Genomic DNA, 25,675 nt, shown 5'->3' with positions numbered 1-25,675 from the left:
CTAAGTGATTGGGTTAATAGTAGTACTTCTCTAAAAGGAATTAGAGATGAATTTAAATGCTTAGTTGTTTTCTACTTAAGGGATCTTGTGGGGCGGCCGACCACATAACACCAAGAGTTGAAAATAATTATGCTTAATGCTTTCGCTTAATTGGGTAGTTATTTGGAACGTGTAAGAGTCACGTGTTTCGAGAACTAATGTGTGTGCATGGCGTTTCAGGACGCGATGGCACCACCAAGGAGAGTTACGAGGTCCACACCGGCGGAGCCTCGGGAGGAGCCCGGGCAGTCGGGGTCGGACGACGTGCGCGAGCTGCGAGCCCAAGTAGCGGCGTTGGCCGGGGCTATGCGGCAGCAGGGGGAGCAGATCGGAAAGCTCCACGAGATGATGGCGCGACAGACGGCGGCGGCGACATCTATGCCGAGAGATCCGCCCACACCTGTTGCACCCGTAGCACCACCCCCTGCGATGGCGGCAGCGCCAGTGACGGCTGTTCCTCCGGCGGCATCGGGTTCATCGGCTCCTATACCCAGTGAGCTTGGGGCCGAGAAGGAACGATCATTGGCGGCTTTGACGACCTTTAAAAGGTTCAACCCTCCGACATTCGATGGTGATGTCAAGGATCCGTGGACAGTGGAGACATGGCTGTCCGCGATGGAGGCATTGTTCAAGGATATCTACACCCTCGAGAAGGATAAAGTTCGCCTTGCGGCCCATTGCTTTGAGGGGTCGGCGAGGATGTGGTGGGATCAAGCAAGGAAGAATCGCTCGTTGGACACTGCTTCCGTCACTTGGGAGACATTTCGGGAGATGCTACTGTTGGAGTACTTCCCCGATAGCGATCGGCGGAAGATCAAAGAGAACTTTCGCAAGCTAAAGCAAGGCAATCGGTCGGTGCGGGAGTACGAGCGGGAGTTCACGCACATGATCAATTGTGTGTCGGATTTAGTCCACGGCGATAGAGACCGAGCGGAGGTGTTTGAGCATGGGTTGCGGCCGGAGATCTTCAAGACTGTTCATGCATTCCGGCTCAAGACCTATGAGGAGGTACTCGACCGTGCACTATGGGTCGAGAGCGGCAACGCCATTGCGCGAGACGAGCGCGAGGCATATAAGCGAGAGAAGGATAGGGAGAAGGCCAAGAAGCGACCGGCTGGTGGGTCGGCGGGTCAATCGAGTTCTAAGCGACCCCCGCGACCTCAGCGATCATAGTGGCGGGGTGGTAGGAGTCAGACTCAGAGCCGTACCACCTACCCATGTGTGATTTGCGGCGCGGACCATCGAGTTGATGCTTGCCCACAGCGGGAGGGGCGTTGCTTTCGATGCGGCCAACCGAGGCACATGCGTCGGGAGTGCCCGGGCGGCGCATCCCCTGCTCCGTCCTCAGCCTCAGTTCAGTACACACCAGGACAGCTTGCGGGACTGCTAGCCGCGGTATCTGCTGGACGCCAGTCGGCTCTTCGACAGCCGGAGGCTTCTCGAGCACCTAGTGGGCGGGTTTTTGCCACTCAGGTGGAGGAGCAGCCGATCACAGTTCCCGATGACGTGGTGGCAGGTATTACTCTTATCAGAGGCACCAGAGCTAGGACATTATTTGACACAGGAGCATCGCATTCATACATGTCGATAGCATTTGCACTAGCTCATGATATAGAGGTCACGCATAATGAGGACTATTGGACGGTGAATACACCGGGACATTCATTTCATGTACACGACGAGTGTTTAGCATGTCCGGTGCAAATAGGTGATTGGATCATGCCGATCGACCTATTGGTGTTAAAGCAAATGTGGGGCTTCGATGTGATCTTAGGGATTAATTGGCTCTCCAAGTATTACGCGGTCATCGATTGTGATAGTAAGGTGATCACATTCCGCGCGCCAAATCAAGAGGAGTTAGTATATCGGGCATGTAAGGGTGCGCGCTTCGCGGCGACTATCTCGTCAGTCAGGGCGCGAAAGATGATAAAGGGTGGTTGCAAAGCCTATTTGGCGACCATCGTTGATGCCCAAGAGGAGCACCCGGATTTGGGGAACATTCGGGTGGTATGTGAGTATCCGGATGTGTTTCCGACGGAGCTACCGGGATTGCCACCAGACCGGGAAGTAGAGTTCGTCATTGACTTAGTTCCCGGGGCGGCGCCAATTTCGAAGGCTCCTTATAGAATGGCACCGGTGGAGTTGAAGGAATTAAAAGCCCAATTGCAAGACTTGCTCGATAAAGGCTTTGTGAGGCCGAGCGTGTCTCCGTGGGGAGCTCCGGTGCTATTCGTGAAGAAGAAGGACGGCACACTTCGACTTTGCGTTGATTATCGCGAGTTGAACAAAGTGACGATCAAGAACAAGTACCCACTGCCAAGAATTGATGACCTATTTGATCAGTTGCAAGGGTCAAGGGTATATTCTAAAATTGATCTTCAGTCGGAGTATCATCAATTGAAGATACGGCCCAATGATGTGCACAAAACGGCGTACCGCACGCGGTATGGCCACTATGAATTCACAGTTATGCCGTTCGGGCTTACAAATGCGCCGGCGGCTTTTATGGACTTAATGAATCGAGTCTTTCGTCCGCTATTGGACCGGTGCGTCGTGGTTTTCATTGACGGCGTATTGGTATATTCTCGGACTAAGGAAGAACACAAGGAGCATCTAAGACTCGTATTGGACATACTCCGGAAAGAAAAGCTTTATGCAAAACTCAAGAAATGCGAGTTTTGACTTTCGGAGGTTACTTTCTTGGGTCATGTTATATCCGGTAGTGGCATCTCGGTGGACCCAAAGAAAGTAGAGGCAATTAAGGACTGGCCTCGCCCGACAAGTGTATCGGAGATTCGTAGCTTTTTGGGACTTGCGGGCTACTATCGGCGGTTCGTGGAGGGGTTTGCTAGGATAACCACTCCACTAACTCACCTTACGCACAAAGGGGTGAAGTATGTTTGGAACCCCGAATGTGAGCGGAGCTTTGAGGAGCTCAAGGAAAAGTTAACTTCGACCCCGGTACTTGCCTTGCCGACGCCGGGCGAAAGTTATGTAGTATACAGTGATGCTTCACACATTGGTCTCGGGTGTGTTTTAATGCAAAATGGCCGAGTTATAGCTTATGCTTCGCGCCAGCTGAAGAATTATGAGAAAAACTACCCGACCCACGATCTTGAGTTAGCGGCGGTCGTCTTCACCCTAAAACTTTGGAGGCATTACTTGTATGGTGAGCATTGTGAGATCTACACCGATCATAAGAGCCTCAAATACTTGTTCACCCAGAAGGAGTTGAATTTGCGACAGCGGCGGTGGTTAGAGTTGCTCAAAGACTACGACCTTACTATTCTCTACCACCACGGGAAAGCAAATGTCGTCGCCGATGCTCTAAGTAGAAAGTCGGCGGAGAATTTAGCGACGGCAATTACACCTCAACTAGCTTTGCAAAAAGAGATGCAGCGGTTTGGATTGGAGGTTGTGGCACCGGGTCTGCCGGCTACACTTGCTACATTGATAGTGCAACCAACCGTATTGGAGAAGATTAAAGAATTGCAAAATTCCGACACATTTCTCCAAAAGGTACGGAGCAAAGTAGAGAGCGGTAGTGCCGATGATTTTGGCATAGGGACCAACGGTGCACTACGGTTTCGGGATCGTTGGTGCGTGCCCAAGGACGATGATCTTAGGCGGGCAATTATGCGAGAAGCACACCAATCTCCCTATAGTATTCACCCGGGCGGCACCAAAATGTATCAAGATTTGAAATTACACTATTGCTGGCCGGGCATGAAAAGGGACATAGGAGAATTTGTGGCGCAATGTCTCACGTGCCAACAAGTAAAGGCAGAACGTCGATTCCCGGCGGAAAAATTGCAAAGTCTACCGATACCCGTCTGGAAATGGGAAAATATAGCAATGAATTTTGTGACGGGTTTGCCTAGATCTCAAGGCGGATATGATGCCATTTGGGTAGTGGTGGACCGGTTGACAAAATCGGCACACTTTTTGCCGATCCAAACTACTTGGTCGGGGGACAAACTCGCTCAAGTGTATATCAACGAGGTGGTGAGACTATATGGGGTTCCGGCCTCTATTGTATCGGATCGGGATCCTAGGTTCACATCTCACTTTTGGAGGAGCTTGCAAGACGCGTTGGGCACACGGCTCGATTTTAGTACGGCATTTCATCCTCAAAGTGACGGGCAATCGGAGAGGACGATTCAAATACTTGAGGATATACTTCGAGCGTGTGTACTCGACTACAAGGGCGGATGGCACGACCATTTGCCGATGGCGGAATTCGCATACAACAATAGTTATCAAGGAAGTATTGCGATGGCGCCGTTCGAGGCCCTCTATAGTAGGAAGTGTCGCTCGCCGATCCATTGGAGCGACGTGGGCGAGAGAGTTGCTCTTAGCCCCGATGTGGTTAGAGAGGCGGAGGAAAAAGTTCGCCTCGCCCGACAAAGGTTGGCAACGGCGCAATCGAGACACAAAAACTATGCCGATCAACGACGAAAGGATATTGAGAGGTTGGGGACCGCGTATTCTTAAGGGTATCGCCGATGCGAGGAGTTAAACGGTTCGGTGTTCGCGGGAAATTAAGCCCCCGCTATATCGGACCCTATGAGATTTTGGAGCGGATCGGTGCAGTGGCATACAAGTTGGCTCTATTACCGAGGCTTGCGGGAGTACATGACGTGTTCCACGTGTCCACACTCCGCAAGTATATTCACGACCCGGATCACATCCTCTCGTATGTACCGACTGAACTTCAAGAGGACATGACTTATGAGGAGTTCCCGGCATACATCGTAGACCGAGAAGTAAGAAAACTCCGAAGCCGGGAGATCCCGTATGTTAAAATTCATTGGAGCGAACACAGCGACCGGGAAGAGACTTGGGAGCTCGAGGACGCGATGAAGGAGCGTTACCCTCACCTCTTCGAGGAGCTGGCGTGAGGTATGAACCTCGACTCCTAGATAAGTAGTTTCGAGGACGAAACTGAATTTAAGAGGTGGGGAATGTCACACCCCCACATTCCTCGTAAAACGTGTCGAGTTCCGTCAAAATGAGCGGAACACGAAGATAAATGAGTTAGAGTGGACAAAAAGTGCATTAGAGTCCATAAATGAAATTAGAAGGGACCCGAGAGAGCAAATGTGAAAATCTGGCTAAGTCCCAGAATTTGAGCTCTCGGGGACCGGTCCCTGAAGGAGAGACCGGTCCCCGCACGCGCAGCCTCACAGGAGGCCCTAAGGCAACCGGTCTCTGGTGATGGAACCGGTCCTCGGGAGACCGGTCCCCCGTTGCGCAGCAGCCGAGGGAGCCGAAAATCGGCTAAGTCCCGAAGAGTCACCCTACGGGAACCGGTCCTTGGTAGGGAGACCGGTCCCTGAGGGAGAGACCGGTCCCTCTCTGCGTAACCTGCGGGAAGGCTTACGGGAACCGGTCCCTGGTCGGGGAGACCGGTCCCGGAATGCGAAAAATGCCCAGTCTGGGCAGTTTGAGAGAAAACAAGTTGAGGGACCTAGCTGCAATTATTACAACAAATAATATGGCTAATCCCTCTTCTTCACAGCCATTCCACTCCTCTCTTCTCTCATTTTCCCTCTTTCTCTCTAGAAACCCTAGCTTGGAGCTTGGAGAACTTGGAGGAGAGGAGCTTGGAGAGCTTGGACTAGTGAATGATTCAACAAAAGTTTAACCTCTTGACATTGTGACATTGTGACACAAGAAATAATTAAAAAGAGATATAGACAATAGGTAGAAAACCTATCATTAATGTGGTAATTGTGGCTATGCTTTCCCCAAGTTGGGTCAGTAGTTGCCCACTAGAAACTATAAATTATAGTTCTCACGCCCCCTGTTTTATGTTTTCTTTCAAAGCCTTCCACCCCGGGAGAGGGTCGGGATCGCGGGAAAGGAATCGTCTCGAGCTAGCTAGCAAGGGATTGGTCGATAGGTGGTCTACCTCTCTTTTGGTTTTATTTTGGAGAGGAATGAGAGATTTGTACCTTTTTGTAGAGGCCACTCTGTTATGTATCTTGAGCTTTGTTTAGAGCTGAGATGTTTTACTTTGCTTTTATCTTAGTGGTTTAGTTTCCTTTGATTCTACTTGTTGATAGATACGGGATGTACACATGCTCTGATATCTCTAAATATTTATTTTCTCTTGTTTATTTATCGCTGTTGTTGTAGACGCCTTATATGTGCAGGCATATGGCGGGTCTGGGCATGCTACCAGGAGGGACTCCGCCCGTCCCGGGGCGTTACACCTGGTGTGTACCAGTACACTTTGGCAAAATCCGAACAGATGCTCTCGGGTTTCCCTCTACGCGATCGTGTTACCGGTGACACATAGGCCTGTATCGGTACACAATGGACCTGGCAGCAAAATAAAAACTGCTGTAAATATAAGAAAGAGTGGGGCCTAGGTGCAATTGTAGCACCTTATAAAAGACCCCAAGCACCCTCCCACCTGGTCCACAGCAGCATATACCCTCTCCCTCTCATTTCTCCCTTTCTCCCTCTAGGAACCTTTCTCCAAAGGCAGGAGAGAAGCTAGGAGGTGAATTTTGGTGGAGACTTGGTGGGTTTTGAAGGCTTTGAAGCTCTCCAACAAGGTGGACTTGGGTGAGCTTGTGGCTAAGGTGAGGTTTTACGAAAGATTGAGTCTAGGGTTTGATTTTGTACCATAGGAAGCTAGGTTTTGATCTTCTAATAAGTATGGAAACCTAGTAAAGGCTAAGAACACATGAAAACTCTAGTTTTCTTCACGTGCTCTCATGATAGATTTCTAGGATTTGTTTTATATGCCCTAGAATTGGTTTAGATGGTTCTAGAAGAGTTTCTAGATGTTAGACAAGCTTTCTTTTGCTTGTTCTAGAGATCAAAACCTAGGATTGAGCAAATGGCAAGGTTAGGGCACCAAATTTGGGGCTTTTGCCCTAGGTTGTTTTAAGGTAAATTTACCTTATAGAAACCTAATAAGAGGTATTTCCGACGCGTTGGAAGACTCGGTTCGGTGAAATGAAGAGTCTATGCGAAGCTATTTGGAAAAAAAACCTAATTTGGCTTCGTTTTGGTACAGATCGCCGCAGCACGCGGATTAGGAGCCCAAAAGTTTCAAGAATTGAACCGTAGCATCCCTACAACTAAGATGGGTGGTGCTATCCGAAATCGATGAATTTCCTTTTATGTCTAAAGTGGCATTTTTTTAGCATATGTATGTATACTTTGTTCATGCATTGTATGGTGAGTAGAATGTGTATAATTGCATGCTTTGGATATAAGATGGATTTGAGACATTATTGGCTATTGAAAACATGTTAAACCCTATGTATGCATGAAAAGTGATAGAGACCTAGATGAGGTAAACAATCAAAATGCCATTATGACATGAATCGAGTGGCATTAGTATATGACAAGAATGCATGAGAAAAGAGTTAACGAACACTTAGAGTGTGGCATCACGAGATTGAATGCTAGAGTTGAACACTTAGTGTGTGTGGCATTAGAAGGTAGTGTATATGACACTTGTGTATGTTAAAGAATACAAATAAAGAGAAATAGTGACATTGTGACATACAAATCTTAAAGTTAAGGGTCACATAAGAGTTGAAATCCTTAAAGTTAAGGATTGATCATACTCGCCTATAGTTTTGGCTTAAGGGAGGTCGCTCCCCCTTGAGCGATGCGCTCCGGATTTGTCATCACTACAAAGGGAAATCCCCAGAAGACGGTCCCGTCAGGAGGAAGCTCAGGGCCCGATATTTGGGATTTGAGGTGGTGAGTTATGGAAACCGGCGAGAGGAAGCTCAGGGCCCGAAGGGTTAGCCACAAGATTGAACAGTGTAAAGCAAACTTGCATTCATCATGAGCATTTCATTAAGCGTATATTTGACTATATATTATTCAGGCATATTAGCTGCATTTGTTAGTTGGTTACTATCTATTCTTTCTTCTACTATACTTGATTTAGACCTAGTGAGAAAGTCGGTGAGGTCGGCAGCCGAACCTACTGAAAATTTTGTTGTAGTTCTCATCCCACTATTTCCACAGAGCTGGGACCGAGTGAGCCAGCGGATGACCGCGGTAAAGGTATCGCGCCATAGCTAGAGACCACCCGAGTCGGTTTCACATTTTGGTTTAGTTGCATACTCTTATACATCATCTTTTGTATTTTGATGATTATAGATGTTTATATGAAGGAACATGAACGTTGTAAAAGAGTTTATGGTTTAATGTAAAAGCTTATCCTTTGGAGAAAATACTTTATGTTCATTTTGGTGATTATGTGATGTCTAAAAGAAAAGATGCAAAGAATGTAAAGGAATATTATTTAAGTTGAATGCATGTATATGATTTAAAGATAATCATATTACTTGTATGTTGATTAGTTAGTACTTTCACTTTGACTATTGCTTGCTCTCGTGCAAGCCATTATGTATGCTTCCGCATATGCAAATTTTACATTTTATTTGTACTTATTGTTGAGCCTTGGGCGGATAGGAGTGATGCTGTCCATTCGGCATCTGTTCGACGTATCCGAATCGGCTAAATAGGACCTGGTTTGAAGCGTGACAGCACTTCTGGGCTGAAGTAGTTAACATGACCGTCTACGTTATTAATAGAGTATATTTATGCCCGGGTACCTTGAACACTCCGTATGAATTGTGGTATAGTAGAAAACCAAACATTAAACACTTTCGTGTCTTCGGGAGTCGTTGTTACATCCTTAGGGATCGTGAAAACTTTGGTAAATTTGACTCACGAAGTGACTAAAGGATATTTTTAGGGTATTCTACTTCCAGTCGAGTTTATCGAGTATACAATTTGTCACGCCCCGAGACCGGTACCAATTTGGTCCAGTTCGGGCACGTCGAACAGACACCGAACGGACAGCACCTCCCATGTCCGCCCAAGGCTAAACAACTAGATTGTGTACAACAAGTGCCAACGAAAAACAACTTGATTACATACACAATCAACTACAATAGCGAGAGCACAACCAGTGCTAAAAATATAAGAGCAAGATACAAGTATGAAGCATACAAGTAACAGTAAAAAGAGAACATCTATCTATTACATTCATTCGTCTCAAAATTACATCTCATTTACCTTTCAATTACATTTAAACTTCAAAATAGAAACATAATACATACATTTCCCAAAATAGCACCTCACACCCTATACATCATCTACTCTCAAGTACATCGGGTGTCTCTAATGCAAAAGAAAAGTAACTAATGCAACTAGGGCGCCAGGCCCTTCCCGCGATCCTCGCCGTGTGAACTCGCGCTCGGCCCTGAAGTAAAATAGAGGTGAGAACTAACTTCCTTAGTTCCCAGTGGGTTCGGCCGCCGACTCCGCCGGTCTCCCCACGAGGTCTAAGTGGGCACAAGTAGATAACCAACGATAGATAGATAGATAGATAAGGAAAGCTATAAGCAATGACAGAATAGTAAATCTACACTACTATGCCTGAATCATAAATATATGAATGCATTTACAATGAAATGGTGAGCAACTAACCTGTCATCATGTCCAAAAAGTAAAGCTATTTACTTGTTCATCAAATCTCTTGGCTTACCTGAGGGTTCGCCTACTACTCACTAGCCATCTCGACGCGTAGGGAGAATCAACTCAACTACGAATCCGAAACCGTCTGCCGAGACCCCAAATAGGCTATCCCACGTGACCGACTCCGGAGCGCACTACTTGTGTGGAGCGACCATCACAAGTTAAAAACAGACCGTGAGCATGATCCAATCCTCTCGGCTCGAGGACACCTTAATGTCTAGGGTTACTATCATCATAGAGTCAATGGTGTCATATACACTAAGGTTCACACATGTCATTTGTTTTCTTGTTTACTATCAACTAGATGCCACTCATTCTTTGTTTACTAACGACTAGATGCCACTCGTTCTTTGTTTACTAACGACTAGATGCCACTCGTTCTTTGTTTACTATTTAACCAACCATTGAGCCCATCTTTTCACAAAATCTCGACCCAATTCTTATTAATCCACTATATCAAGTATCCAATACATCCTACGATATCATGAAGGAAAACATAAGGAAAGGCAATGCACAATCATCCTATAATGCAATAATACAAGATGTAAGAGTCAACATGTACTAAGACATAGAAGGGGGCCCAGTGGCTTCGGGATGGTCACCACCCACCTTTGGTAGCGCCGAAACTAGGAAACGCGTTCTTTCGCTATTCTTTGTCGCCGCTTCAACTCGTTGGGCCAAACCCAACCCTAGAGCACTCGATTCGGCGATATCTCCGCGCTCGTTCGACGGATCGACGAACCGTCTTCGCCTACGCGTTTAGAGACATAGCAATTAGGATTCTAACCACTCAAAATAGATCAAAACCCTAGATTCGCTAAAAACCCATTTTCGTGCCCTAGGTTTGCAACAATGAGAAATTCCATGGTTCAAGCTTCAAATTCGAGCTTGAACCATCTAACTAGCTCCAATAGGTTCCATTCGAACCAAATCCAAACCATAAAACCCTATCTAAAGAGATCTACTATTATAGAGTTTTGGAGCTAACCTCTGTTCCAAGCTCCAAGCTAGGTTGAGGGAGAGGAGGAAGAAGATAACCTTCTTCTTCTTCTTGATCCCCTTCTTCTTCTTCTTTCTTTTCCTCTCCTTCTTTCTTTCTTCTCTTCTCTTTCTTTCTCTCCTTCTTTTCTTCTTCTCCTTCTTCTTTCGGTTAGAGAGAGAGAGGTGTGAGAGGAAGAGAGAGAGGCTAAGGGTGAGAGAGAGAGAGACTGTGAGAGAGGTATGTAAGCCCTCTAATGTAACAAAACCCAAAAAGCCCCTCAACTTTTTTATTTTCTGAAACAGTCCTACTGTTCGGGGTCCCTTGTACCGGTACACGGGCTCTTGTACCAGTACAAGGCCTGGGTGACAGCCAAACCCGAGAGCTGGTTCTCTCGGTTTCGCAGCGGTACATGCCCCTTGTACCGGTACAAGGCCCCTTGTACCGGTACAAGGCCTGGCAGCTCCAACCCGAGAGCTTCGCTAGTTGTACCGGTACAACCATCGGGCTTGTACCGGTACAAAACATCCAGAATGTCATTTTTGACTTCGATTCCGCTCTACTTCGCGCCGATCGATGTCAAAACCATTCCAATACCTTTGGAACTCACTTTTGCTCTTCCAAACTTGTTGGAATACAAAATAGAACATGTCCAAACCGCTGGATTGCTCACTTTGGTTCATTTGGCCAAAGTTAGCCAATTTCATCGAGTTTCAATATCTTACACAATTTGCGCACCAAGATGGTGATAGAATCAATAAATGTAAATGTAGATGAAACTTCTTCCGTTGTCTCTTCTATGGATAAATCTTCTCCTGTGTTGAACAATGATGATGATGATGATTCTCCATTTGCTTTACCTGTTCATGATGAATTTTCTGTTGTAAATGAAACTGCATCTCATGAACCCACTGCATTGCATGACCTATCTATACCGCATGAAGTCCCTAGCACGTTTTCCAATTCTCAATGTTCGAGAGTCTCCAAAGACCATCCCTTGTCAAATATTATTGGAGATTCCCTTGAGGGTGTAAAAACGAGGAGACAATTACAATGTGCATTTGCATGCTATGTATCTTTAGTTAAACCAAAGAATATTGATGAAGTTTTTCTTGATGAATATTGGATAAATGCGATGTAAGAAGAACTTAGTCAATTTTCGTGAAATAATGTATGGAATTAGTGTAGTACACTGCACTTTGGTAAGTTGCGAAGTTCGAGTGTGGGAATAGCAATTGGAGCTATCCACAACTTTTGAGGGGTTGTCGAGAGGTTTTCGGCAAGTTAGTTGTAACACACTGGACCTTTGCAAATTGTGAGGTTCGAGTATTTGAGTTGTGTTTCGAGTTTTTTCAGTTATTCTGGAGGGTCGTTGACAGTGTTCCAACCTATGGCTCGCATTTCGAGAATCGAGGTTTTAATTCAGTGCCAAAGTCCCACAAGAGGGAAAAGTTGGGCTGCTCTCGGATTTACATTTGCAGTGTAGTGTACCGGTACAGATACGAGTCTGTACTGGAATGGAAAAGTTTACCGGTACAATATTGAGTTGTACCGGTACAGAAGGCCATTTTCTGCCAACCCGAGGCTCGGGTTTGCTGTCTGGCTGGTGTTGTATCGGTACACTTTCCCGTGTATCGGTACATATTGCAATTCGCAGACTGCATTTTCCTGAAGGGTGTTTTTGCAATTGTAGTTTCCCTATAAAGCCACCCATGCCTTTGGCTGCTCCCTGAGCTTGGAACAACAGAGCAGAAGGTAAAGAAGCTCCTCCTTCCCTTCTTTTTCATTTTCTTCCATTTTGGTTTGGACTTTTGAAGTTTAATCTCTTCTTTTTGCTCCCCCATGCTTCTTGGTGCTATTTCCACCATGGGAAAAGCTTTGGCTTGGTGTTTGGAGCTTGATAGAGGATCAATCTTCAACCTTAGTGCCTTCCAAGCTTGGTTGGGAGCATCTATAGAGATTAGTTACATGATTCTTTCTTTAGATTCATGATTTGTTGGATATTTATAGATGAAACCCTAGAAATGGAAATTAGGGTTTATTTTGGAGATTTTCGATTAGAGGCTTTTGGAACTCTATTGATTGACTTTGAACCTTCCATTAGGTTGGTTTTGAAGGGTCCTTGCTCCCGTTTGGAATTGAGAAAGGTTTTCACCATTATAGGTGAGTTTTCACCGTTTTCTTGAAATGGTTAATGATCGACCTTTGTAGTGTTCCTTCGATTCTTTTGACTCTCTTAGGGTGTTAGGAGAGTCCTAGACACCTTCGTCGGCACAAACGAAGGGTTGCGAAGAGTTTGGTGGGATTGACTTCATGGAATATGGGAGAAATTCCTCCTATGTTATTTTTACTTATCGTAAAATAGAAATGCGTGCATATTCATGCTAGATATTATGTGAATTTTAGAATGCTTAAAGTCCTTATGTTATGCATCATGAAAAATTACCTCTATATAGTAGAGAGAGATATATGTGTTGTTGGCATAACCATGCATAGTATCCTAATACGGGGATTAGATATCATATTTCTTGCAAAGAAAATGACTTATGTAACATGCTCTTGGACTTAAAATTCATGTTAGACGTATTGGACAAAAGTGCCATAAAGGGGCACTCAACCTAGTAAACGGTTAAACTGCAACATAATGACATAGAAATAAGCCATGAGATCACTAGCTTTTATACCATATTTTAGACATGATGACATAGTGATAGGCCATTGAGACATTGACTTTATTCCATATTTTAGACATGATAACTTTGGACTTGGGACGGACTTTTACGCTTGCTTACCATTGTGCTCATTCGCACATGCTTGTGAGGGTCGCTCTCCACAAGCCGGCACTCCGGAGATAGCCATCGCGACATAAGCTCACCTGTCACGCCCCGGGACCGATTCCTATTTGGGCCGGCCCGAGCACGTCGAATAGACGCCGAACGTACAAAGTTTTCCCTATCTGCCCAAGGCTCATCACCTGTACAATTTCAAATAGAAGAGAAATGTACTTGCGGAACCATACGATAAGCATACACGAGGGTAAGCATTAGCCAAGAGTGAAAGAAAGGAAACTAAACATTCAACTAGTAGTATGATTCATTTTCGATCACATACAAGTGTCCATTTCTCACAATCATTAACAGTCTTGATTCTTTACGTTACATTTGCATCATTTCTTTCTTACATCACATTTACTCAAAATATAAAACTTTACATTAACTTTATTCTTTACATCACATTGATTCTTTATTCCACACTAACTCAAGTGTCACATTACTTTACTTTATCGAATGCCACTCAATCTGTCTCATTATGTCACTCTGTTCTTTTATCTCACTTGGATGCTCACATTTTTCTCTCATGCATACATATAGGGTTTCATGTTCTTCTAGGTTCTCAACCATCATTAAGCAAGTTGTACTCACAATCATGCAATATCACATCATCATCATTTCATTACCCTAAAATGCATGCAACAATATATAACATATGCTCAACTGAATGACACATTAGGCATAGAAGGAAGTTCAACGAGGTTGGATAGCACCACCCACCTCTTTTAGGTATAGGAAGGCGAATCCGATACTTTCTACGCTTAGTCAATCGCCGCTTCGCGACCTACAACCCCAAAATAGAGCCAAATTAGGCCCATTACACATGAGCTATACTTTAGCATTTTCGTATCGCGAAACGGAGTTGCCCCACGCGTCGGGGACACCCCCAATTAAGTTTTTACAAGATCAATTTGCCCTCGAAAAATCCTAGGGTAAAAGCCCCAAATTTGGTGCCCTAGCTTCACACATGTATAAAACCTAGGGTTTGATCTCATTGGGAAGCAAAAGAAGCTTCAATTAACTCTAAAGACCTCATACAAACCATTCTTAGACAAATCAAAACCCTAGTTAGGGTTTCACCATGAGAGGTGGAAGCTCTACTTCAAGCTTCACCTCATATAATCCAAACCTTAGTTTTGATCTCATAAGAAGCAAAAGAAAGCTTCCATTTGCTCATTTGATCCTACTAAAACCATTTTCTAGGGCTTAGACATGAGAGGAATCAAAGCTTACCTTGCAAGCTAGCTCCTTGTTGCTCAAGAGAAGAAGAGGAGGAAGATGCTTCACTTCCCAAGCTTCTTCTTCACCTTCTTCTCCTTTTTGTTCTCTTTCTTTCTTCTTCTTTTCCTTCTTTTTCCTTTTTTCTTCTTCTCCTCCTTGTCCTCTAAAGAGAGAGAGAGACGAGAGGGTGTAAGAGGGAGTGAAATGAGAAAAGCCCTAATTTCCCCCTCATACATAACCATTAGATTGCAAAAATGCAATAAAACCCCTCAACTTTTCCTATTTCAAACTGCCCCAGGCTGGGCAGTTTCGGGCTGGGGGGACCGGTCTCTCGGACCAGGGACCGGTTCCCGAAGGTCAGATTTCCAGGACTTAGCCGGTTTTCGGCTGATCCTGCTGGCTACGAGCAATGCAACCGATCTCTCCCTGAGGGACCGGTCTCTCGGGGACCGGTCTCTCCTTCAGGGACCGATTCCCGAGAGCTGGCTTTCTGGGACTTAGCCGATTTTTCAGGTTTCTCAGATTCTTCGTGTTCGGGGACCGGTCTCTCCCACTAGGGACCGGTCCCCGAGAGCTCAAAAACTGCAGTTTGCAGATTTTTGATTTTTAGCTCTCGAAAACCTTCCACAACTCACCTTTACTTATTTTAACACCTTCGAACATTCCGAAGTGTACCATTTCGCACTTTAGTCATTTTGACTAAAGTTCTATATTTATTTACCGAAGTTTCGGCATATTACATTCTTCACCCCTTAAAATAATTTCGTCTTCGAAATTAACCATACCTTAACTTGTCGACTCGAATAAATGCGGATAGTCCCGCCGCATCGCTTCCTCGAGCTCCCAAGTGGCTTCTCGCACTACATGGTTGCTCCATTGAACTTCACATAAGAAATTCTGCGACTCCGCAGCTTTCGTTCTTCTCGGTCGAGGATGCATACGGGGTACTCCTCAAAAGACATATCTTCACATAGCTCCACAGTATGTCGAGTTGCGAATATACTTTCGAAGGTTTGACACATGAAATACATTGTGAACTCCCGCGAGTCTCGGTGGTAGTGCGAGCTTGTATGCCACCGCACCCACACGCTCCAATATCTCGAATGGTCCGACATATCGGGGACTTAGCTTCCCGCGGACCCCAAAGCGCTTCACTCCGCGCATCGGCGACACTCTCAAAATACACGGTCTCCAACCGCGAACTCTAAGTCCTTTCTTTGCTTGTCGGCATAACTCTTTTGCCGAGATTGCGCCGTCGCTAATCATTGATGGGCAAGGCGAACTTTCTCCTCTGCCTCCCGCATCACATCCGGGCCGAGAGCCGCTCTCTCGCCCACGTCGCTCCAATGGATAGGAGAACGACACTTCCGTCCATACAAGGCTTCAAACGAGCGATGCTCTCTTGATAACTATTATTATAGGCGAATTCCGCCATCGACAAGAAATCATTCCAACTTCCTTTATAATCCAGGACACACGCTCGAAGTAAATCCTCAAGAATCTGTATCGTCCGCTCCGACTGTCCATCAGTCTGAGGATGAAACGCTGTGCTGAAGTCGAGCCGTGTGCCTAGCGCGTCTTGTAGGCTCCTCCAGAAATGAGAAGTGAACCTGAGGTCTCGATCTGACACAATCGACACCGGAACCCCATGGAGTCTTACGACTTCGTCGAGATAAACTTGCGCTAGCTTGTCTCCCAATCACGTAGTATGTATCAGCAAAAAGTGTGCCGATTTTGTCAATCGATCCACAATCACCCATATTGCATCGTGTCCGCCTTGTGATCGAGGCAAACCGGTAATAAAGTCCATCGCTATATCCTCCCATTTCCAAACGGGTATTGATAAAATTTGCAACTTTTCCGCCGGAAATCGGCGCTCCGCTTTGACTTGTTGGCACGTTAGACATTGCGCCACAAACTCCCCAATATCTCTTTTCATGACCGGCCACCAATAATGCATCTTTAGGTCCTTGTACATTTTAGTGCCGCCGGGGTGTATACTATTTGGCTTTCTCACGCAGGGATCGCGTTCGGGACCCGGTCCCTCTCTGCCAGGGACCGGTTGCTTCAAAGATCCCCGCAACCCAGCCTGATGGGACCGGTCCCTCCCTGCCAGGGACCGGTCCCCGAGAGCAGTTTTGCCTCAGTGCAAGTTTTGCACTACTTGCTCTCGCGGACTCGTTTCCAATACACTTTTGGTGTTTCAATCATCTTTGGCCTTTCCAAAGAACACCAACACGACCCTTGGTCGGTTCTTCACGAAGTCTAACTCTCGTATTTCGAGAATTCACTTCCTTACACCCCGTAGGTGAAAGCCGCAAGAAAACCCGAAAAATGGCTAAGTCCTGGAATTCCTGCTCTCGGGAGCCGGTCTCTTGGGGAGGGACCGGTCTCCCGGGGAGAGACCGGTTCCCGTACTCGAAAAGCCCCCAGGCCGATGGGAGGGCCCTCGGGGGACCGGTCCCAGGTCGGGGAGACCGGTCCCCAGTCGGGGAGACCGGTCCCCTCTGGGCGAAAATGCCAAGTGATGGGCAGTGTAAAAAGTGAAAAATAGAGGGGCTTATGGGGATATTGTTACAATATGAGGGCTTGTGGCCCCTCCCCCTCTCACTCTCTCATTCCCTCTCTATCTCCCTCTTATATTCTCCCCCCTCTCTCTCTAGAAGGAAAAGAGAAGGAACAAGAGGAAGAAGAAAAAGGAAAAGAGAAAGAAGGAAAGGAAAGAGAAGAAGAAGGAGATCAAGGAGAAGCTCTTGGACATCTCCCTCTCCCTCTTCTCTTCTCTTTGGTGTAGCTCAAGAAGTAAGCTACTAAACCCTAGCTTTGTGAACTTAGGGTTTTTGGGGTTTTGGCTTTAGAAATGGGTTAAATGGAACCCTAGTAAGCTTCTAACTAGATCAATCCCAAGTTCTAGGGTTTGATTGGGTTGTTTGCTATAAGTGCAAACCTAGGGCTCTAAAATGGGGTTTTTGGCAAAATATGAGATTTATCTCATTTGAGGCCTTGCAAACCTAATTGCTAGGTAACGAAACGCGGGGGCGAAGTCGGATTTTCGATTCGCCAAGCGGGTAAAAAGTTAGAGGCAAAACAAGGCGACCGAGTTGATTCTACAAGAAGCACACCGCTCTCCATATGCTGATCACCCGGGCGGCACCAAAATGTATTATGAGTTAAAGGCACTCTATTGGTGGCCAGGAATGAAGGGTGATATCGGACGCTTTGTGGCTAAGTGCTTGACGTGCCAACAAGTAAAGGCCAAGCGTCGATTTCCAGTAGGAAAGCTTCAAAGCCTACCAATTCCCGTTTGGAAATGGGAAGACATATCGATGGACTTCGTGGTCGGCTTGCCTCGCTCAACTGGTGGCCACGATGCAATTTGGGTGATTGTGGACCGATTAACTAAGTCGGCTCATTTCCTACCGATCCACACCATGTGGGCAAGCGACAAGTTGGCGCAGGTGTATCTTGATGAGATAGTGAGACTGCACGGGGTGCCGAAGTCGATCGTGTCGGATCGTGACCCCCGGTTCACTTCACACTTTTGGAAGAGTCTGCAAGAAGCCCTTGGCACACGGCTCAATTTTAGCACTACATTTCATCCTCAAACCGATGGGCAAACAGAGAGAACCATTCAAACTCTGGAGGACATGTAGCGAGCGTGTGTCATCGACTATAAGGGAAGTTGGTGTGATCACCTACCCATGGCCGAGTTCGCCTACAACAACAGTTATCACGCTAGTGTGGAGATGGCACCGTTCGAGGCTCTTTATGGGCGGAAGTGTCGATCCACTATACACTGGAGCGATGTGGGTGAGCGTGCAGAGTTCGGCCCCGATGCTCTGCGAGAAGCGGAGGAGAAAGTCCGCCTTGCTCGCAAGAGATTGCTCACGGTGCAGTCGAGATAGAAAAGCTATGCTGATAGGCGCCGTCGAGATATAGAATTCACGGTAGGCGACCGCGTGTTCTTAAAGGTTTCGCTAATGCGGGGTGTGAAGCGGTTTGGAGTGCGGGAAAAGTTAAGTCCCGGTACATTGGACCCTACGAGATATTGGAGCGAGTTGGCACGGTGGCTTATCGACTCGCATTGCCACCGAAGCTCGCGGATGTACACAATGTGTTCTATGTCTCCAATCTCCGCAAGTATATTCATGACCCCGTGCATACAATGCTGTATGAGCCGTCGGAACTTCGAGAAGATTTGAGCTATGAAGAGTTTCCAGTGGGCATTATCGCCCAAGAGGTGCGAAGGCTAAGGAATCGAGAAATTTTCTATGTGAAGGTTCGGTGGAGCAATCACGACGATCGCGAAGCCACTTGAAAACTCGAGGACCTGATGAGGAAGCATCACCCTCACTTATTTGAGGAGTGAGGTAAGAGTTTAAATTAAAGTTAGAGAAATTAATTCGTTGCGAGGACGAAACTCCTTTTAAGGAGGGGAGGATGTAAGGAGATGAATTCTCGAAATACGAGGGTTGCACTTCATCCAGGATCGACTACTTGTCGAGTGGGTTGACTCCGGGAAGGCCAGAGTAGCATGGAACCCAAGAAGTGCATTGGAAGGAGTCCGCGAGAGCAAATATGTGAAAATCTGGACTGGGCAGATTTTTGCTCTCGGGGACCGGTCCCCGGAGCCAGGTGTTGCGGGGGTTGGCAATGCAACCGGTCCCAGGCTGAGGGGACCGGTCCCCATAGGTGAAAGCCGTGAGAAAACCCGAAAAATGGCTAAGTCCTGGAATTCCTGCTCTCGGGAACCGGTCGCTTGGGGAGGGACCGGTCTCCCAGGGAGAGACCGGTTCCCGTACGCGAAAAGCCCCCAGGCCGAGGGGAGGGCCCTCGGGGACCGGTCCCAGGTCGGGGAGACCGGTCCCCTCTGGGCGAAAATGCCCAGTGATGGGCAGTGTAAAAAGTGAAAAATAGAGGGGCTTATGAGGATATTGTTACAATATGAGAGCTTGTGGCCCCTCTCCTTCTCTCACTCTCTCATTCCCTCTCTATCTCCCTCTCATATTCTCCCTCTCTCTCTCTCTAGAAGGAAAAGAGAAGGAACAAGAGGAAGAAGGAAAGTAAGGAGAAGAAAGAGATCAATGAGGAGCTCTTGGACATCTCCCTCTCCCTCTCTTCTCTTTGGTGTAGCTCAAGAGGTAAGCTACTAAACCCTTGCTTTGTGAACTTAGGGTTTTTTGGGGTTTTGGCTTTAGAAATAGGTCAAATGGAACCCTAGTAAGCTTCTAACTAGATCAATCCCAAGTTCTAGGGTTTGATTGGGTGGTTTGCTATAAGTGCAAACTTGGGGCTCCAAAATGGGGTTTTTGGCAAAATGTGAGATTTATCTCATTTGAGCCCTTGCAAACCTAATTGCTAGGTAACAAAACGCGGGGGCGAAGTCGGATTTTCGATTCGCCAAGCGGGTAAAAAGTTAGAGGCAAAACAAGGCGACAGAGGCTTCGTTTCGACCTAAGTGGCCGAGAGGACATCGAAGCGAGTGCCGGGGATCATCCTTAGGACCTCCACAATGATTATCGACTACAAAAAGTGGGGGGTGTCATTCCGAAGCAACCGAACCCTTTTCTATGTCTTAGAATGTTATAAAATTTCATCTCTTGCATGTAGCATATTAGAATTGCATGTAAAACAATTTCCTTATGCCTTTCGATGATAACCTAGTGTACATGGAATACTCGGTGAAATGGATAGGTGTAGATTGGGTCGGGACATAGATTCTATAGTGCTAAAAGAGAGATGGTCTCGAAAATTGAGTGTTGACATAGAGAGTGATGTCTATATGTTTAAAGAACATGACGAGTGGCATCTATATGTTTAAAGAACATGACGAGTGGCATTAATGTAGTGTAATTGACACTAGAGGTCTATGGACTTCGGGATAGATGAACTCCCTAGTAAATGACTCGTGAACAAGAACTTAGTAAAGCTAAGTAGCAATGCATGTTGGTCGAAATAGAGTTTCGCAATTTGTTGGCCCTAGTTGTAGGGTATGTCCTCAGGTGGAGATGATAGATCGAGCTCACAGTCTGTTTTTCGGGATGGTATAGCCATTCATATCCTCACATGGAGAGGATGGTCGTCGAGTACTCCGGAGTGTCGGGCGATAGGGACCACATGGAGGTCCACAGACAATCCCGAGTTCGAGAGCACATGGAGCTCCCTACTCAATGGGATAGTGATGTGAGTCGTGGGCAAACCCAAGGGTGTTGCCACAGATTGGGTTAATATAGATTGGGTTAATATAATGGAAATATAAGAAAACACTCTTATTGAGCATTACTTATCGAACATGGATCGATTTGCTAGCATGATAGTACCGTTTATTATATGATGCATGCATTCATATACATGATCATGGGCATAGTAGCATAGTTTACTTTATGCTTTTACCGCTTTGATATACATATATATATATATATCTATCTTGTTGTTGCTTATGCCCACTTGGACCTAGTGGAGAGATCGGCAGAGTCGGCGGCCGAGCCCACTGGGAACTATGGAAGATAGTTCTCACCCCACTCTATTTCAGTTGTAGGTACAAGTTTGCCGGGTGAGGACCGCGGCAAAGGCATCGCGCCCGACCAGTGAGTTCGCGGTTGATAGTAGCTTTCCTTTTTGCATTTAGTTCACCTATGTACTTGAGAGATTCATGTGGTGAGGTTGGAGAGCTATGTATTTTGGATAGTGATGTATTCATTCGAGTAAATGATGTAATGTAAAAGATTGCAAATTATTGTAATAGCTAGTAAAGTACTCTTTTTATTTCACTTGTTTCTACTTGTGAATTACTTGCTCTTAGCTGTTGTTGGCACTGTTTGTGCCCTGTTGATTATGTATTATGAATTTAGTATTCCTGGGTAAATTCTTATACATGATCAGTTTTGTGAGCCTTGGGCGGACGGGGGAGGTTCTGTCTCTTCGGCAGTCTGCTGGCCGCGCCCGAAACGTGCCAAATTGGTAGTGTTTTCGGGGCGGGGCGTGACAGGGGTTCTCCTGGAGATCCAACCGCCAGCGATAGGCCTCGCCATCCAGGTGGTGAGTGGCGAGCCAAACTCTATCCCTCTCCTCCACGAAGGTGTCGCAGAAGAGTTTCTCCATATGCATCAACCACTTTTCTACGATCCAGTGGTCGACCTTCTCGCCGTCGAAGATCCGGAGACTGCACCTCCTGAACTCATTGAGGCGCTCCATGAGTCGGTCCCGCTCTGCCCCCTCAACCATAGTAGGGAAAACAGCTCCAATCGGGGGACTCTGCACAGGTGGTGCCGCGATAGCCTCCGGAACCGCGATAGCCTCCTCCTGAGGAGCGGTCGCGGGCGCTGCACGTGAAGAGCTAGGTGCTGGGGACAGTGCTGTCGGCACGACGTCCACAACTGGTGCCGGCGGTGTAGGGGCCTGAGTCTCCCTAAAAGCTGCCGCCTGATGCAACAACAAGTCATCCAGACGCTTCATCCGTGCCTCCTGTCGACGCGCCGCCTCGGTCTGCTGTCGGGCCGCCTCCGCCTGCTGAGTGCCAAATCAGTGAGAGCCGCAAGCTGGCTCCGCAACTCACGGACCACGCCGGATCCGGAGGTAGCGGAGGTCTCGACCTCCTCCAGATTTGCCGCATTGTCCGCTCCGGCAGATTGGGAGCGTGTAATCGGCATCGCACTACAATATCAGAAAAGCGTAAATTAGGAAAACTCACGCTATCGAATCCCCGCTCAAAAGATAATACCCCAAATCACGCGAAAGTAAGGAAGTGTTCTTCACTACTAACTCCCGATGTTACGTTGTCGGCCGCCAACGTAACCCTCTGCGAAGTTAGAAGCCATACACCCCGATCAAACTCTTAACTTTTTAGAGCTATCAAAGATACCCAATCATGATACTTTCGCTCACAAGTCAAATAGATCTCGTCTCTCACGAGCCTATTTCCTATAGTCCAACCGGCCTAAGGTTTGCTAGGTCCACTAAGACTCAACCCTAGACTCTGATACCAAACTAATCTATCACGCCCCGGGACCCAGCGGAAGCCCGCCCGGCATGTGTACAGACCCGCCATACGTCTAAAACATATAAGGCGTCTATGATAAAACGATAAATAAAGCAATAACGAAAAACATCTAGGAGTATCAGAGCATAATAACAATTAGATTCTACAATAGAGAAAGGAACATAAAGCGAAAGTCCACTAAATAAAAGCATAAGGTAATACAAAGAGGATCCCATAACAAGTACTAAACTGAATACAAGGGTGGTCTATCTATACATGGTACCAACAACTCTCTCTCACAAAAACAAAAGAAGAGAGTAAATCACCTAGGAGCCCAAAAGCAAGCTCCGCAGCTAACTAGATATGCGACTCCCTTGCCACGATCCCATGCCTCCGTCGGTGCCGAAGGCTTTGAAATAAAACCACAAAACAGAAGGCATGAGAACTATAAAAAAATAGTTTCCAATGGGCAATTACTGACTTCAGTGAACTGCGCCACAAGGCCCAAAAGCTACAAAGAAGGGGTCAGTATATAGGTATAAATAAAAGCGTAATAAAGAACAAGTGCGCAACCATGAGTGCTACTCTAGCATGATGTCCCTACTTAGCATGCTTTGCATAAGTAATAAAGCAACTATAACATTAATGTATATGTATGTGTATAACATGTATAAGCATAGATATGCAACCAACACGATGTACTCAATGCATATAGTAAAGGTGTCAATATTTACTATTCTAGTCTAAGTCAACTTGTCACTTAACAGTTTTAAGGTTCACATAGCATGTTCTGTCACTAAGTTTCAATCATGTAAGACCCACCCGTAGGCTGTCTGGCCTGCGCCGTGCCTAATGGCCCCGTGGTAGTCAACATCCCCACTCTAGGAATGAACCTCCCCCACGGCATCCCATTTCGGCGCCCAATCTCGCACGAGCGAGCATATATCGCGATGGCTATCTCCAGAGTGCCGGCTTGTAAGGAGCGACCCTCACAAGCATGTGCGAATGAGCACAATGGCAAGCAAGCAATGATCTATCTCAAGTCCAAGTCCTCATGTCCAAAACATGGAATATATCGAATGTCACCATGGCCTATCTCTATATCATCATGTCTCTAACATGGAATATAGCAGATGTACAATGGCCTAACTCTATGTCTCAATGTTGCATTTTCATAGTTGCTAGTCCAAGTGCCCCTTTATGACACTTTAGATCACTAAGTCCAAGCACGGTATTTATGTTCATGAATGCATAATTCTCATCATTTTTCATCGTGCGAGGCAAGTTCCCATCTCGCATAAGAACCACTATCCTCATGCATGCAATCAACACACTATTGCTCTACTATATAGAGTGAAAATTTTATGATACATAAGGCATGCATTTTAAGTGTTCTAAAATTAACATAAATTCTATTTAGCATGGAAATGCACTTAGAAATACTTTACGACGAATGTAGAAAGCACAGGGGCCATTTGCCCCGTTTTCATGAAGCCAAACCCACCGAATTTTCAAACTCTTCGTTTCGCCGAACGAAGATGTCCACTAGTCTCCTAGCACCCTAAAGATGTAGGAACAAGTGTCACTCAAACGAAACCAACATCGAAAAGCTCAAACATTAAGCAACTAGGCTAAGGTGGAGAAGAACTCACCTAGGTAAAGAAATCCTCAAACAAGCTTCCAAAAAGAGCAATAATCCTTCCAATCCCACCTAAAGGAAGATTCTAAACCCATCAATTGGGTCTCAAAGCCCTCAAATCAAAAATCCCCAAAACTAACCCTAGAATCCAAAATCTAGGGTTTCATCAAGCAAAAGCTCCAAAACTAGGATCTAGAGGAAGGAAACCATCTACTTACCTCTAGGATGCTCCAAACCAAGCTCAAAACCTTCTAGAGTTGAAGATTGATCCACTACAAAATTCCAATAGCAAGCTCCAAGCCTCCAATGGTGAGCAAAGAGAGAGGGAAAAGCTCCAAAGCCTCTAAACTTGATCTCCTTCTCCTCTTCTTCTCCTCCTTCTTCTTCCTCTCCTTCTTCTTCTCTTTCTAAGGTGCAAGAGAGATGAGAAGTGAGGGAGAAAAAGAGAAGAAAGGCTCTCTATAGGCCTCTTATGCAACAAAATCCACTTAGGCGTCTCAAAAACTCAAAATAGAGCTTCAGCCCGAACTGGGCAAAATTCGCCCAGAGGGACCGGTCTCCCCGAGCCCGGGACCGGTCTCTCAGGTCCTTTTCACAAAACCAACGTACGGGAACCGGTCCCTCCAGCCGGGGACCGGTCCCTCAGGACCTTCCAACCGATTCGACGTACGGGAACCGATCTCCTCAGCCGGGGACCGGTTGCATCACCACGGGGGACCGGTCTCACCTACCAGGGACCGGTCCCCGAGAGTGAAAACTCTCAGGACCATCCAGACTTGGATTTTTCGAGCTTCTTAAGTCGGGACACCTTCCACGACCCTCCACCAAGTGTGGAAAAGCTCGGAACCCAAGTCAATCTTACCGGTTAACATAGTTAACCCCAATAACTCATAACCCAAATCCCTTTAACCGGGGAGGCTCCAAGCTCTACCGACCCGAGGGACCGTCTTCAGGGACCTCGCTCCCTGTGGTGACATTTCCGGAAACACACCGCTTGAGGAGGAGCGACCTCCATCAAGCCAAGACTTATCATGAGTATCGATCAAATCCCCAACTTGAGGATACTTAGCCACTTGTCACGATGCCACTTTTGAGATAGGTTTTCTACCTATATTTTCCGGTCACTTTCTAGTCATTCTTACCACAATGTCACTATGGTTAAACCTATGTTTAACATTCATGTTCTCAAGGCCAATCTCGTTTTTAATGTCAATGCCACTTTTGTTTATTATCGTCAAGTCCAAGTCTCACAATCATGCAATCTCTAGGGTTCATCAATACATGTCCATTACGGTTCCATCTTTCTCTACTTTCAAATACATTTGATAAAACATAATGAAACAACCATAGTTCACATGTAAATTAACCCTAACATTCATGAGTGACTAAACTACCATATGCTCAAAAAGGTGAAATAGACATAATGAGGAATCTGGTGATTCCGGCGTGCACCCCCTACCTTG

General features: G+C 46.3%; 2 protein-coding genes across 2 annotated transcripts; both read left to right on the top strand.

Moving 5' to 3' along the window:
- On the top strand, window positions 346–1,212 carry LOC109717101. Its single transcript, XM_020242777.1, has one exon. It carries the CDS (start codon window positions 346–348, stop codon window positions 1,210–1,212), a length of 867 nt encoding a protein of 288 aa, XP_020098366.1.
- LOC109717100 lies at window positions 4,403–4,940 on the top strand. Its single transcript, XM_020242776.1, has 2 exons — window positions 4,403–4,511; window positions 4,633–4,940. The coding sequence occupies exons 1-2, from the start codon at window positions 4,403–4,405 to the stop codon at window positions 4,938–4,940; spliced, it is 417 nt and encodes a 138-aa protein (XP_020098365.1).

The sequence above is a fragment of the Ananas comosus genome, linkage group 11 (assembly GCF_001540865.1).
Source record: "Ananas comosus cultivar F153 linkage group 11, ASM154086v1, whole genome shotgun sequence".
NCBI classification, from domain to species: Eukaryota; Viridiplantae; Streptophyta; class Magnoliopsida; order Poales; family Bromeliaceae; genus Ananas; species Ananas comosus.
Note: the sequence above shows the minus strand (reverse complement) of the source record. Positions and strands in the feature narration are given on the sequence as shown.